This window comes from Nyctibius grandis, chromosome 5, assembly GCF_013368605.1.
Source record: "Nyctibius grandis isolate bNycGra1 chromosome 5, bNycGra1.pri, whole genome shotgun sequence".
In the NCBI taxonomy this organism is placed as follows: Eukaryota; Metazoa; Chordata; class Aves; order Nyctibiiformes; family Nyctibiidae; genus Nyctibius; species Nyctibius grandis.
Window position 1 is genome coordinate 1,295,233 of NC_090662.1, and position 15,950 is coordinate 1,311,182.

Genomic DNA, 15,950 nt, shown 5'->3' on the forward strand with positions numbered 1-15,950 from the left:
CTCCTCTGGACTCGCTCCAACAGCTCCGTGTCCTTCTTCTGTTGGGGGCCCAGAGCTGGACGCAGCACTGCAGGGGGGTCTCCCGAGAGCGGAGCAGAGGGGCAGAATCCCCTCCCTGACCTGCTGGCCACGCTGCTGGGGATGCAGCCCAGCACACGGGTGGCTTTCTGGGCTGCCAGCGCATGGTGTTGGCTCATGGTGAGCTTCTCGTCACCCATCACCCCCAAGCCCTTCTCCTCAGGGCTGCTCTCAATCCATTCTCCGCCCAGCCTGGGTTTGTGCTTGGCATTGCCCCGACCCACGTGCAGGACCTTGCACTTGGCCTTGTTGAACTCCATGCGGTTTGCACAGGCCCAGCTCTCCAGCCTGTCCAGGTCCCTCTGGATGCCATCCCTTCCCTCCAGCGTGTCACCACACCGCACAGCTCAGTGTTGTCCCCAAACTTGCTGAGCCCAAAACCATTCACATGCTTTTTTTATTTACTCCTGAAAGCTCTGCTGATACTTTCTGTCCATCAGTCTTGTCCCCACATAACAACTCCTGAACTAAGGACCAAGCACACAGGCAGAGGGGGCTGCTGTTCTCTGACTGTCCTCCAAGGTGGACAACCAGTAGAAAAGGCAGATAATAATTTCAGACCCGTTACTGAGCACGGAGAGCTTGCTCCTCCCCGCCTGCTAGCAGAGAGGGACAGCCTGCTCTGAGGAGTTCATCAAGGTAAAGACCAGAGGGTTCCTACTCAAGACAGGAGGGACAAAACTCCACCTCATTTCCCACCAGAAATACTCACCAGCACCTCGAAGAGGAGTGACAATAACTTGCTGTTTGCCATGAAGGTGCTGTCTAGGACACCCAGGTTGAACCAGCTCCCCAAGCACCGGAAGATTTTGATGAGCATCTTCTCATCGTTGCCTGCTTTCTCCACGCACGTCACCTACGGCAGGACAAGGAAGAGCTGTTTAGGACCCTGACTCCAACATGCAATTTCATGAGCAAAATAATAAAGAACTTTTGGAAAGTGTCTATAATTAGCATCAAGAACTCCCCCATGAATCTTAGCACGGGACAGGGGGCCTGGGACAGTCCCAGTCAACCTCAGCTGCTCTTCCAGAAGTGAGAAAAGCAGTTTGAGTGTTTTCCTTCATCACCAGGCTGAGGGAAAGGACGAACAAGCGGACAAGCAGGATCTGGAGAAGGAGCCCAGACTCCCTTCTCCCAGAAGAGAGCCTAGACTGGCCAAGCAATCCTGTGCATGACAGCTTCCAGAAGTTCAACAAGGCCAAGTGCAAGGTCCTGCACGTGGGTCAGGGCAATCCCAAGCACAAACCCAGGCTGGGCGGAGAATGGGTTCAGAGCAGCCCTGAGGAGAAGGACTTGGGAGTGATGGGTGACGAGAAGCTCACCATGAGCCGGCACCGTGCGCTGGCAGCCCAGAAAGCCACCCGTGTCCTGGGCTGCATCCCCAGCAGCGTGGCCAGCAGGGCGAGGGAGGGGATTCTGCCCCTCTGCTCCGCTCTCGGGAGACCCCCCTGCAGGGCTGCGTCCAGCTCTGGGGCCCAACAGAAGAAGGACACGGAGCTGTTGGAGCAAGTCCAGAGGAGGCCACGGAGATGCTCAGAGGGCTGGAGCCCCTCTGCTCTGGAGACAGGCTGAGAGAGCTGGGGCTGTTCAGCCTGGAGAAGAGAAGGCTCCGGGGAGACCTTCTAGCACCTTCCAGTACCTGAAGGGGCTACAGGAAAGCTGGAGAGGGGCTTTTGACAAGGGCATGGAGTGACGGGACGAGGGGGAACGGTTTTAAACTGAAAGAGGGGAGATTGAGATGAGATTTGAGGAAGAAATTATTTGCTGTGAGGGTGGTGAGACCCTGGCCCAGGTTGCCCAGAGAAGCTGTGGCTGCCCCCTCCCTGGCAGTGTTCAAGGCCAGGTTGGATGGGGCTTGGAGCAACCTGGTCTGGTGGAAGGTGTCCCTGCCCGTGGCAGGGGGGTGGAACTAGATGATCTTTAAAGTCCCTTCCAACCCAAACCATTCTGGGATTCTGTGATCCTCACCGCTCGCTTGATGCTTCAATCCTGACAGCGCAACACCGTACTTCACCCCAGCCCCTGTACAATTTTTTAAAACCCCATTTTGTACCTCAAGAAAGTGAATTTAGCATTTAAACCCTATGCAGAAAATTTAATTTTGCTCTTCAGGCAGGTGGTTAAAATGCCTGTGCTGGGATTTACCATGAAAGCTCCAGGCAGACGCAGAGGAAACCTGAACAGAAAGTCTTAGGGCAGGGCTGTGACCCTTGGTGATCCCACAGCGGCACCTCACGTTGTCTCCGGTGAGGCTGTGAGCAGCCAGAGCGAGGTGACATTGCCTGTCTCACCGATGTGACAGCCAGACTTCTCCGAGATGTCCTAGGAAGAGCTGGAGATGGCTCAGAGGGATGGCACGGCGCAGGGATTCGAGGAAGGTGAAAAGAGTTTCAGAAGTGAGCGAGGACTTGTTCAAACACAACTAAGGCTACAGAAAAGGTGGAACCGGGCTCCCCTAATGGCTGTGGTGGTAATGGCATGGACCTCTGCCGTGAGAAACACAGCTTCAGGGGGGAAGAGAGGCTTCCCAAGCAAGACCTGAGCTGCTGTTGAGCAGAGGACACAGCTCAGCTCTGTGTCCTGATACACAGGATGAGAGGAAACAGCCTCAAGTTGTGCCAGGGGAGGTTTAGACTGGAGATCAGGGACAATTTCTTCATGGAAAGGGTTGTCAAGCACTGGAACAGGCTGCCCAGGGCAGTGGTGGAGTCCCCATCCCTGGAGGGATTTAAAAGCCGTGTAGATGTGGTGCTGAGGGACATGGTTAGTGATGGCCTTGGCAGTGCTGGGTTAATGGTTGGGCTCGATGATCTTAAAGGTCTTTTGCAACCAAAACAATTGTATGATTCGATGAGTCTGTGATCCTTGATCATCACGATCCCCCTTCCTTCAGAGCTGGCAAACGACGGCTCCTTCCCAGGCTTCCACGGGGAAAGCCAAAGCCAGACATTGCACAACCATGAAACATCCACCAGAAGTATCTGCCACGCTCGTATCTCTATTCCAGATACTCTCTGTGGCTTTCTCAACCACAGACCCACAAAAAGCAGCATGGAAACAGAACGGGGACCTTCCACAAAGGTTTCAGGCCAGATGCAAACTTAAACTGAGCCCTCCTTACCTCCACTCCACCCTTTTCTTCAAATTAAATGAAGGGAAATCAGTAGGGGTTGAGTTTGTGTTGGGTGCCATCAGAGAAGGGGATTCAGAGAGGGAAGTGGTGTCGGGGAGGGACTGCAGCTAACATCTGAGAGGCAGGAGGGAATAAATGAAAGGGCAGGTTACACGAGTCTGGAGGAAGATGAAGCGATGCTCTGCAAGAAGCGAGGCTTCTCTGGGCAGAGAATCAAACCCCAGGGAGGGCATCCCCTTTCTCACTGGCTTCCAAGAGCAAGCCCAGAGCCCTCTGCCTATTTCTGTGCAGCAGAGGCCTGAGGACGATCAAAGATGCTTGTTGGAGCGAGTCCAGAGGAGGCCACAGAGATGCTCCGAGGGCTGGAGCCCCTCTGCTCTGGAGACAGGCTGAGAGAGCTGGGGCTGTTCAGCCTGGAGAAGAGAAGGCTCAGGGAGACCTTCTAGCACCTTCCAGTGCCTGAAGGGGCTACAGGAAAGCTGGAGAGGGGCTTTTTACAAGGGCATGGAGTGACAGGATGAGGGGGAACGGTTTTAAACTGAAAGAGGGGAGACTGAGATGAGATCTGAGGAAGAAATTCTTTGGTGTGAGGGTGGTGAGAGCCTGGCCCAGGTTGCCCAGAGCAGCTGTGGCTGCCCCCTCCCTGGCAGTGTTCAAGGGCAGGTTGGATGGGGCTTGGAGCAACCTGGTGTGGTGGAAGGTGTCCCTGCCCGTGGCAGGGGGGTTGGAACTAGGTGATCTTTAAGGTCCCTCCCAACCCAAACCATCCTGTGATTTTAAGAGAACATGGTCATGTGTAAAACTAAAGCCCTACAGTTTCGTTCATCAATGAGAAGGAAATCTAAACGATGGTGTAACAGCAAAGAGAGTCTGTAATTCTGTAATTTGGAGAAATGGCATAAAAAAGCACAGCAGAACATGGGTCCTATCATATGGATAAAGTATTAAGAATCCTAAAGGTTAAGGGTTGGCCTCTTCTCCCAGGCAACCAGCGCTAGGACAAGAGGACACAGCCTCAAGCTTCACCAGGGGAGGTTCAGGTTGGACATTAGGAAGCATTTCTTCTCAGCAAGGGTCATTAGCCATTGGAAGGGGCTGCCCAGGGAGGTGGTGGAGTCCCCATCTCTGGAGGGGTTTAAGAAAAGCCTGGACATGGCACTTAGTGCCCTGGTCTAGTTGACATGGTGGTGTCAGGGCAATGGTTGGACTCGATGAGCCCAGAGGGCTCTTCCAACCTGATTGATTGATTGATTGATTGATCTTCAACAGCTCCTGTTCCATCAACAAAAGAACACTGACCGTGGCAAGAGGGAGGTGGCTGGAAGATGCCAAGCACGAGCTGACTACAGAGCAGAGACAGAGCAGACACTGCAACTAAACACACCAAACCTTGGCTCCATCCAGCACACGGTGACATTAACCAGCTGCTCGGTGCAATGACAGAGCTTTCCTTCTTTAGATGAGCAGCGTGAAACAGGAGACATTTACGGGAAGCTCTAGAGGCTACGGCACATGCTCTGTTTGAAGCCTGAGTCAGGGATCGGGCTGGCTGCTTGTTTATTGAGCTCAAACCACACTGAAGAACACGGGAAGTCTTCAGTGAATATTTCTTTCATGAAGAACATTTCTTTTCAGTCCCTGAAGCAATTCAACTCAACACTTATTCTCTGCTCCCCAAACTTACCCTGTTTTGAGGTCCACAATGCTTAGAGAGTGTGAATGCTCCCCTAATGGGGAAACCTTTGGAGAACCAAGAGATTCAGCTACAGTCTCCCTGTTTGGCCACTACTAAAGGTGACCTGTGGCTAAATGCATAACCTCAGCTTCCCACACGATGGTCAGAAATGAGGCATGTACTTACGTTGGAAAGGGGCAGGAGAAGAGAGAGAAATCAGCCTCTAAGTACCTGAATGCCTCTCTTCTAAGAGATATCTAGACACACCTATGTGGGAATCTAGAGATGATCTAGAGGTGACCTAGAGATCTACATACACCCATAATGGGCTGAAGTAATTTCTTGCTTAACCCTCAAATAACCCCTGCTTAACCCAGGAATCCAGTCCTAGCCAACTCCTGGACCGACAATCCAGAAGACTATAGACTTCTTCCTGAAGTACACAGTGCCAGAAGACAAGCCTCCACACTCTGCACCACCAGCTAAAACAACGCCGTCCTCACAAGGACAGTCCAGTGGAGAGGACGAGAACATTATTAAGTTCCATATTTGGCTCCGTTTCCAATCCAGTGCTGACAATAGGAACCTGTGATTCTTCCGTGGAGAAGGACCTTGGAGTCCTGGTGGACAACAAGTTATCCATGGGACAGCGATGTGCCCTTGCGGCCAAGAAGGCCAATGGGATCCTGGGGTGCATTAAACAGAGTGTGTCCAGCAGATCGAGGGAGGTCCTCCTCCCCCTCTACTTTCCCCTGGTGAGACCTCACCTGGAGTATTGCGTTCAGTTCTGGGCTCCCCAGTTCAAGAGGGACAGAGATCTACTGGAGAGAGGCCAACGGAGGGCTACGAGGATGAGTAAGGGACTGGAACACCTGCCTTAGGAGGAAAGGTTGGGAGACCTGGGGCTTTTGAGTCTGGAGAAGAGAAGACTGAGAGGGGATGTGATTAATGTGTATAAATAGATGAGGGCTGGGTGTCAGGAGGAAAGGGACAACCTCTTGTCACTTGTGCCCTGCGGATAGGACAAGGGGCAATGGATGCAAGCTGGAGCACAGGAAGTTCAACCTCAACATGAGGAAGAACTTCTTTACTGTGAGGGTTACAGAGCGCTGGAACAGGCTCCCCAGAGAGGTTGTGGAGTCTTCTTCTCTGGAGACTTCCAAGCCCCGTCTGGCTGCGTTCCTGTGTGACCTGCCCTAGACTGGTCCTGCTCTGGCAGGGGGTTGGACTTGATGATCTCCAGAGGTTCCTTCCAACCCCTCACACTCTATGATTCTATGATCTGCTTGGAACTGAAATACATAAAACCAGCTTGTTTCACACAGACCAGCTTTTCGATCCCATCCAACCTGGGATAATCTGGATCACTGATGTGGAGGAGGGAAAAAGAAGCTGCCTGAACTTCTTCAGCAGTTGGCCAGGGCTCGGTCGCTGCGGGGTCTCCTTACCAGCAGAGAGATGACCGTGCTGGAATAATACGCCAGATCTTCTATGATCTCGGTACGGCGGTTGGCTCCGATGCGTAAGGACCGGCTGTGAACCTCTTCTGGCAGCACCGTGAGGATTTCCAGCAGAAAGGGCAGCGATGTTACATCGTTGCTGTACCTGAAACGACGGGGAGGAAGGGCAGAGCGTGAGGGCAGGTGACAGCCAAGCGTTGGTCACACGGGGCAGTGAAAAGTGCTGTCACACAGAAATTGGGCATTAGAGCACCGAGCGCCTCGGGACACCCAACAGCAGCAGCGAACGGCTCAACCTCGCTGTTCAACCCTGAACAGGCTAAAGCTGGGAGGGGACGAGGGATCATCACGGAACAAAAAGAGGGATGAGGAAAATCGCTGAGTCTCAGAGAGCTGCGGCCACAGAAGCGTGCACGGCCTCTGTGCTACGGAGAGCCATGGCCACCCCGCTCCAGCCCACCCCCCCACCATGATCTGAGACACTTTAAATTAATAATCAAAAAAGAAAAGCTTTCCTCTCGTCGGGCTGTTTGCTGCTGTGTGCCCTTTTGGACCACGCAGGTCCACCCACTCAACGTTTACTCAAGGAACAATTTGAGGCTTTAATGATATAAACAATTACTTACTTTTCAACCAGTGTTTGTACACAGCCTTTCCAAGAAGCCATTTGCAGGGCAAGGTCTGCTATTGCTAAAGCAAGCTGGAAGGGGAAGAGGAGAGAAAAAATAACATGGTTAAGGGTAGTGACCGATGAAATCTGCCTAACGGCACCCGAGAAAGGGTGCTGCGACCATCAGACCTGCGCCCAGATAACTCTGAGCCTGCAGAGGAAGGATAATGTGTCCAGCCGGTCTGGGGAAGGGATTGTCCCTCCGTGCTCGGCACTCGTGAGGCCGCACCTCGAATCCTGTGTCCAGTTCTGGGCCCCGCACTTCAAGAGAGATGTTGAGGTGTTGGAGCGAGTGCAGAGGAGGGCGACCAAGGTGGGGAAGGGTCTGGAGGGTCTGAGCTGCGAGGAACGGCTGAGGGAGCTCGGGGTGTTTAGCCTGGAGAAGAGGAGGCTCAGAGGTGACCTTAGTGCAGTCTACAACTACCTGAAGGGAGGTTGTAGTGGGGTGGGAGTCGGCCTCTTCTCCCAGGCAACCAGCGCTAGGACAAGAGGACACAGCCCCAAGCTTCGCCAGGGGAGGGTCAGGTTGGACATTAGGAAGCATTTCTTCTCAGCAAGGGTCATTAGCCATTGGAAGGGGCTGCCCAGGGAGGTGGTGGAGTCACCATCTCTGGAGGGGTTTAAGAAAAGCCTGGACATGGCACTGAGTGCCCTGGTCTAGTTGCCATGGTGGTGTCAGGGCAATGGTTGGACTCGATGATCCCAGAAGGCTCTTCCAGCCTCATTGATTCTGGGATTCTGTGATATTAATTCCCAATATCCCTGTTGCGTGCGCAATACCTGTGGTTAACTACAGAACACCCACGCCCCTATGGGGTGACGTTTTCTGCTGGGCTGTTTAGGGGCTGAATAGGCAACGTCACCTCAGCCTGCACGGTGTCAGACACTCCTGTGCCGCAGAAACGTATGAATAATGGTGTACAGAGAACGAAGGGGTTTCTGAGAACGTGGAGAAATCCCCCCCCGGGTCGCCCAGGGTGCTGCTGGGCACGTCAATGTTTGGTCTCCATTGCAGAGCACAGGGAAAAGCCAGGGAAGAGCCATTCAGTGAGACCTGGCCAGGCTGGAGAGCTGGGGGAGAGGAACCTCATGACGTTCAACAAAGGCAAGTGTAGGGTCCTGCACCTGGGGAGGAATAACCCCCTGCACCAGTACAGGCTGGGGGTGATCTACTGGAGAGCAGCTCTGCAGAGAAGGACCTGGGGGTTCTGGGGGACAACAAGTTCCCCATGAGCCAACAATGTGCCCTTGGGGCCAGGAAGGCCAGTGGTGTCCTGGGGTGCGTGAGGAAGAGTGTGGGCAGCAGGTCGAGGGAGGTTCTCCTGCCCCTCTACACTGCCCTGGTGAGGCCACACCTGGAGTAACTGTGTGCAGTTCTGGGCCCCCCAGTTCAAGAAAGACCAGGAGCTACTGGACAGAGTCCAGCGGAGGGTACGGAGATGGTCAGAGGGCTGGAGCATCTCTGCTGCGAGGAGAGGCTGAGGGAGCTGGGGCTGTTCAGCTGGAGAAGAGCAGACTGAGGGGGGATCTTATCAATGCTCACAGATACCTCAGGGGCGGGTGTCAAGGGGATGGGGCCAGACTCTTCTCAGTGGTGCCCAGTGACAGGACAAGGGGCAACAGGCACAAGCTGAAACGTGGGAAGTTCCATCTGAATATGAGGAGGAACTTCTTTGGTGTGAGGGTGCCAGAGCCCTGGCACAGGCTGCCCAGGGAGGGGGGAGTCTCCTTCTCTGGAGATATTGAAAACCTGCCTGGACGTGAACCTGTGCAATGTGCTCTGGGTGACCCTGCTTGGGCAGGGGTTGGGCTGGATGATCTCCAGAGGTCCCTTCCAACCCCTAATGATTCTGTGAAAACCCCTGGAACAGCCGTTCCTCCTCTCAGCCTCTCCAAACAGCAACCAAGAGGATAAAGTAATTGATTGAACTAAAGGAATCAAATAATGAAGGAGGGCAAACAATCCTGTACTGGGAGGCACGACCGGGCTGGCTGCAGGCATTGACCTTCTGTGTTCTTCATGCTAGAGGACAAGCAACCAAGGGTGACCAAGGGCTTTGTCTCAGAAAAAGCCAGAAGTGACAAAAGCTGGAGCTGGCCACCATCGGTGTGACCGGCAGCTTCTATTCTTCCTATCTCAAGCTGGCAATTACTGTAAGGAACGGCTCTAGCCGGGCTGTGACACAAGCCTGGCTACCAGTCTGCTCTCAACAGGAAGTTAGGAGTGAATCACAGACTGGTTTGGGTTGGAAGGGACCTTAAAGATCATCTAGTTCCAACCCCCTGCCACAGGCAGGGACACCTTCCACCAGACCAGGTTGCTCCCAGCCCCATCCAACCTGGCCTTGAACACTGCCAGGGAGGGGGCAGCCACAGCTGCTCTGGGCAACCTGGGCCAGGCTCTCACCACCCTCACAGCAAAGAATTTGTTCCTCACATCTCATCTCAATCTCCCCTCTTTCAGTTTAAAACCGTTCCCCCTCGTCCTGTCACTCCATGCCCTTGTCAAAAGCCCCTCTCCAGCTTTCCTGTAGCCCCTTCAGGCACTGGAAGGTGCTAGAAGGTCTCCCCGGAGCCTTCTCTTCTCCAGGCTGAACAGCCCCAGCTCTCTCAGCCTGTCTCCAGAGCAGAGGGGCTCCAGCCCTCTGACCATCTCCGTGGCCTCCTCTGGACTCGCTCCAACAGCTCCATGTCCTTCTTCTGTTGGTGGGCCCCAAAGCTGGACGCAAAGGTCCAGGCTTTAGCACTGAGAGCAGCCTCAGACCTCTCTTGCTCACACATTTATCGAGCAGCTCCTTCCACCCCTCCGCTCAGCACCTACCTGGGTTACGATGACCGGTGACAGGTCTTTCAAGTTCTGGATGTGGGACAGCAAAGAGTCCCGTAACGAAGCGTGGGAGTCGGTGGGGAGTTCGTAGAAGGAAGTCTGTATCTTCATCTTCATGGTCTGCGCCGCGAAGTAGCACGACTCCACATCCTGACGGATCTGCAGCAACTGGTCGGAGATCTCCCAAGCGTGGACCTGGAGGCAAAGCACAGCACGGTCAGCAAGAGGTCAGGGGAGCGTGGAGCAAACGGAGGAGGTACCAGCAGGCTTCAGAGAAAGCCCCAATTCCCCCAGATAAAAACGCGTCCTCTCCATCAAAATACCCCCATAATGTCCACCAGGAGGGTCCACACCGCCTTGCTGTCACAGCTCAGGCCATGGGGGCTGGCTAAGGAAGGTGCCAGGGCCATGACACCCACCGGAGGAGCAGAACGAGCAGATCAGAACTGCAAGAGGGGAGATTGAGATGAGATCTGAGGAAGAAATTCTTTGCTGTGAGGGTGATGAGACCCTGGCCCAGGTTGCCCAGAGAAGCTGTGGCTGCCCCCTCCCTGGCAGTGTTCAAGGCCAGGTTGGATGGGGCTGGGAGCAACCTGGTCTGGTGGAAGGTGTCCCTGCCCGTGGCAGGGGTTTGGAACTAGATGGGCTTTAAGGTCTCTTCCAACCCAAACCATCCTGTGATTCTATGATCAGCTTCCAGCACACACCTGACATGGGTGGAGATGCTCAGGGCCTCAGTTACCACAATCCCCCTGGGACAGCAGATGCGAGAGCAGACCTGATGCCCACCCCTCGCAGTAAAGAGCAACAAAAGAGGCTTTTTGGGGCTAAGGTGGAGAGTTGCTGCGCCTCTTACACAGCAATAAAACTGGAGAGAGCCCAGCAAAGGACGAATGTAAGAAGAAGGGTTGGATAAAGGTCTCCTCAGATCAAACTAACGATATGTAATTGCAAGATTGAAGCTGCCAGGCCCATCTAAGAGCACACACTGGCACTGGTGACTCCCCAGCAGACTATGGATTCGCTGAGGAGCTTGGAGGAGAGCCAGCAATGAGGGAAATCATCATCTGCCCGGCCTTGGAGAGGCAAAAAACAGCCACCTGGCTGGTACGAGGCCGAAGGCTTTGCCCTTTGTGCAACCAACGTCGAGTGTCCCAGCCCCCTCCGCTGCCCCACACCCCGAAAGCTGCTCCACACCAGCCACGGGCACTCGGAAAGAACAGGGTGACCACATCCAACGTCATCAGACTGTGTTTTCGAGCCCTATAATCACCACAAAAGTCACTCTGTTGGACTCCAAAAGGTATCTGTGATGGAAAATAAGGTGAACGGGGTCACAGGACTGGAGGGTGGTGGATATGGTTGGACTCGATGATCCCAGAGGTCTCTTCCAACCTCATTGATTCTGTGATATTTCTAATTGTTTAATTTGGGGGAGATGAAAGACCAAGAAGAACCAACATTACAGACGGACAAACATTGCACCCCAAGAGAAGGAGCTCCCTGAAAGTCTCGTGTTAAGTGCCAGCATGGCAGGACCCCACAACCACCACAGAGGAGGACTTTTTTTATATATATATATAAAATTTCTTCATGGAAAGGGTTGTCAAGCACTGGCACAGGCTGCCCAGGGCAGTGGTGGAGTCCCCATCCCTGGGGGGATTTAAAAGCCATGTAGATGTGGTGCTGAGGGACATGGGTTAGTGGTGGCCTTGGCAGTGCTGGGTTAACGGTTGGACTCGATGATCTTGAAGGTCCTTTCCAACCAAAATGATTCTGTGATTCTATAATTCTACCCAGGTCCAACAGCACAGGGAAGGGAACAATTAAATAAATTAAATATATGCAAATCATCTACAGTACAAAGGATTCTGTCTGTTTGCCTTTTAAAAAACACTTTATAAGCAAAAATCCATGTGGTGACACCAGCCACTGCTAGATGTAGACGTTACCGATCTTCATGCACATGAAGCCACCACGATGAACAGAAATCCCAGGAAAAAAAAAAAGCCACTGCCTTGCTCTACCTGCAGGAAACGTCCACATGGAAAAGCAGATCCAGGCTGTCGCCTTCCCTAGTCACAGAATCACAGAATCAACCAGGTTGGAAGAGCCCTCAGGGATTATCGAGTCCAACCATTGCCCTGACACCACCATGGCAACTAGACCAGGGCACTAAGTGCCATGTCCAGGCTTTTCTTAAACCCCTCCAGAGATGGTGACTCCATCACCTCCCTGGGCAGCCCCTTCCAATGGCTAATGACCCTTGCTGAGAAGAAATGCTTCCTAATGTCCAACCTGACCCTCCCCTGGTGAAGCTTGAGGCTGTGTCCTCTTGTCCTAGCGCTGGTTGCCTGGGAGAAGAGGCCGACTTCCACCCCGCTACAACCTCCCTTCAGGTAGTTGTAGACTGCACTAAGGTCACCTCTGAGCCTCCTCTTCTCCAGGCTAAACAACCCCAGCTCCCTCAGCCGTTCCTCGGAGGTCAGACCCTCCAGACCCTTCACCACTTGGTCGCCCTCCTCTGGACTCGCTCCAACACCTCAACATCTTTCTTGAAGTGCAGGGAAACAAAGCAAACAATTGTATCCAAATACAACAGAAAGAGCCCCCAAAGCAGCGCAGTGATTGCCCCATGCTCAACCTCAACGGCGGGTGAATCCATCCCTGCCACAATCCGCTGCCACATCCAGAGGTGAGCAGGAGAGCTTCGCCCTTCACAGCTTTCCCCAGGACACAGCACGTGTTCTCCATGGGACTGTAACCTCGCTGTAAATGCCGGTCCCTGTCCCATCCCGAATCCTCCTCTCCAACCTCAGGCTGATATTGATGCTGTGAATTGCTTTTACCTTTGAATTTTGCTGCAGCAACAGGCTGGGGGGCGGAGGGACAAGACTGCCCATGGGCACACGAATGGCCGGGCTTGTTCAATGGGTGCTCACCAGGCTTTGAAGCCATCGCTTGTCACGGTCAAGGAGAGAGTCATAGACTCATAGAACGTTAGGGGTTGGAAGGGACCTCTGGAGGCCATCAAGTCCAACCCCCTGCCAGAGCAGGACCAATCTAGGGCAGGTCACACAGGAACGCATCCAGACAGGGCTTGAAAGTCTCCAGAGAAGGAGACTCCACAACCTCTCTGGGGAGCCTGTTCCAGCGCTCTGTAACCCTTACAGTGAAGAAGTTCTTCCTCATGGTGAGGTTGAACTTCCTGTGCTCCAGCTTGCATCCATTGCCCCTTGTCCTATCCCAGGGCACAAGTGACAAGAGGTTGCCCCTTTCCTCTTGACACCCAGCCCTCATCTATTCATACACATTAATCACATCCCCTCTCAGTCTTCTCTTCTCCAGACTCAAAAGCCCCAGGTCTCTCAACCTTTCCTCCTAAGGCAGGTGTTCCAGTCCCTTCCTCATCCTCGTAGCCCTCCGTTGGACTCTCTCCAGTAGATCTGTCCCTCTTGAACTGGGGAGCCCAGACCTGAATGCAATACTCCAGGTGAGGTCTCAGCAGGGGAGAGCAGAGGGAGAGCAGGACCTCCCTCGATCTGCTGGACACACTCTTCTTAATGCACCCCAGGATCCCATTGGCCTTCTTGGCCCCAAGGGCACATCGCTGTCCCATGGATAACTTGTTGTCCACCAGGACTCCAAGGTCCTTCTCCACAGAGCTGCTCTCCAGCAAATCACCACCTAACCTGTCCTGGTGCATTTTATTCCTCCTTTCCAGGTGCAGGACTCTGCACTTATCCTTGGTGAACCTCATTAGGTTCCTCTTTGCCCAAATCACGCTGAATGGCCTTCAGGTGGATCAGCCAAACCTCCCAGCTCCGTATCATCAGCAAACCTGCTGAGAAGACACTCTGTCCCTTCATCAAGGTCGTCTTTCCGGAGCTGTCTCCTTCAAAACGGGTAGTAAGAAAAATCTGGACGTATTTCTGACAGGAACGGATTTATTTCTACTCACCAGGTAATTCCCAAGCTACTAATAAATTAAAACCCTTCTTAAGAAACTAAATAACTACAACAGCTCGAATCACACCAGACCCTCTGTGACTTGTATTAACAACTTTCTCAGCTGTATTAATGGGCACAATATTTTCCACAGCGTTTAGAATCGAACAATTACCAGCCCGGTGGCAGAAAGGGGGACTCAGCAGTGAGTGAGTAAGGAGATCCTACCAAAAAGCACTCACAAACCCCAGCCAGAGAGCCCCGGCTCTGCGCCACAAGCGATAATCCAACCGCCTGAAAGTCGCTGATTCAACAAAGACGGGAAAATTATTAACGGTTTCGTGATCACGAATGACTGGCGGTACTAAAAGAAGCTATTTGCGTGCCCAAAATTTACTGCAGCGTATTCAGAAATTATATAAACCCCTCGAGAGCTGGAATAAGTTGGCTCAAACGCCCTCAGACAGCCCCAACGATGACTACCTGGACGGCCAATCGATACAGAGGGTCCTGCCCTTGGAGCACAACAACCCCCCGCACCGCTACAGGCTGGGGAAGAGTGGCTGGGAAGTGCCTGGTGGGAAAGGACCTGGGGGTGTTGGTTGATGGCAGCTGGATATGAGCCAGCAGTGTGCCCAGGTGGCCAAGAAGGCCACCAGCATCCTGGCTTGTATCAGCACTAGTGTGGCCAGCAGGACTAGGGCAGGGATCGTCCCCCTGGACATGGCACTGGTGAGGCCGCACCTCGAATCCTGGGGGCAGCTTTGGGCCCCTCACGACAAGAAAGACCTTGAGGTGCTGGAGCGAGTCCAGAGAAGGGCAACGAAGGTGGTGAAGGGTCTGGAGCACAAGTGTGATGGGGAGCGGCTGAGGGACCTGGCAGGGTTTAGTCTGGAGAAAAGGAGGCTGAGGGGAGACCTTCTCGCTCTCTACAACTGCCTGAAAGGAGGGTGTAGCGAGGGGGGGTCGGTCTCTTCTCCCAGGTAACAAGCGATAGGACGAGAGGAACCGGCCTCAAGTTGTGCCAGGGGAGGTTTAGATTGGAGATCAGGGACAATTTCTTCATGGAAAGGGTTGTCAAGCGCTGGAACAGGCTGCCCAGGCCAGTGGTGGAGTCCCCATCCCTGGGGGGATTTAAAAGCTGTGTAGATGTGGTGCTGAGGGCCATGGGTTAGTGGTGGCCTTGGCAGTGCTGGGTTAACGGTTGGACCTGATGGTCTTAAAGGTCCTTTCCAACCTAAATGATTCTGTGATTCAAGAAGACCTTAAATAAATGTCAGGTTAGGAAATAAATAAATTCTTAGTCCTTGACTGCAGATATCAAACGGCCAATTTGCATCTCACTGCAAAGAAGAACACACCTCACCAACGACCTGAGAGCAGTCGAGTACTTCAGGAGATTAATGGTATTTGGGGAACTTTTTCTATGCACATGACAACAAAGTATTTCCAAGATGTTAGAAGAGAATGATTTGAGAGTCTAGCGTTGACCACCAGATCGCTAAAAAAGTGAGTTAAGAGCATCCTCCAGATAACAAGCGCTTGTGGGAAGGAAGACAACGTATCATCACCATCAGATTGTGTACGGAGGATCTCGGCGAACCATCTCACATCTTGTGGATTTTTGTTTTTTAATAACAATTGCGTTCCTACCGAGAACAGACGAGTACTACGGGGCGAAAAAGGCTGTTCTGCGAGCGTGCAGTTCAGCCTGCCTTGGAAGGTCTGAAAATAAAGGCTCGTTCTTCATTTTCACTCATAAACAGACTCAGCTCCAACTGGATTTCCAGAGAGATCCATGAAGATGAACTAACCCAGATGAACATCCCCTTCCCCAACCACAGAGAGGGTGACACCCCTGAGGACCTTATCAACTATCAGTTAAACAAGAACAATCTTCACTTGCCAACCTGAAGTATTTTTGACTTTTGTTGCATAGTATCTCCTATGTCCTACGGCGTAGACCCTTCTAGAGTAAAGGTGTTTGCCTGTAGACCATTGTACTTGGGTGCTGACACCCATCATACTATAGATCGCTCAGATCACACAGAATCACAGAATCAATGAGGCTGGAAGAGCCCTCTGGGATCATCGAGTCCAACCATCGCCCTGACACCACCATGGCAACTAGACCAGGGCACTAAGTGCCATGGCCA

The 15,950-nt window shown here is 53.0% G+C and overlaps 1 protein-coding gene across 1 annotated transcript in view; it reads right to left on the bottom strand.

The window, feature by feature from the left end:
- TNPO3 (transportin 3) overlaps positions 1-15,950 on the bottom strand; it is a 51,597-nt gene that overhangs the window by 24,666 nt on the left and 10,981 nt on the right. The window contains exons 2-5 of the mRNA XM_068400447.1: positions 9,841-10,041; positions 6,976-7,049; positions 6,338-6,494; positions 791-934 (exon numbers count right to left, since the gene is read on the bottom strand). Coding sequence (XP_068256548.1) covers positions 791-934; positions 6,338-6,494; positions 6,976-7,049; positions 9,841-10,041 — 576 coding nt within the window. The remainder of the gene's footprint in view (positions 1-790; positions 935-6,337; positions 6,495-6,975; positions 7,050-9,840; positions 10,042-15,950) is intronic.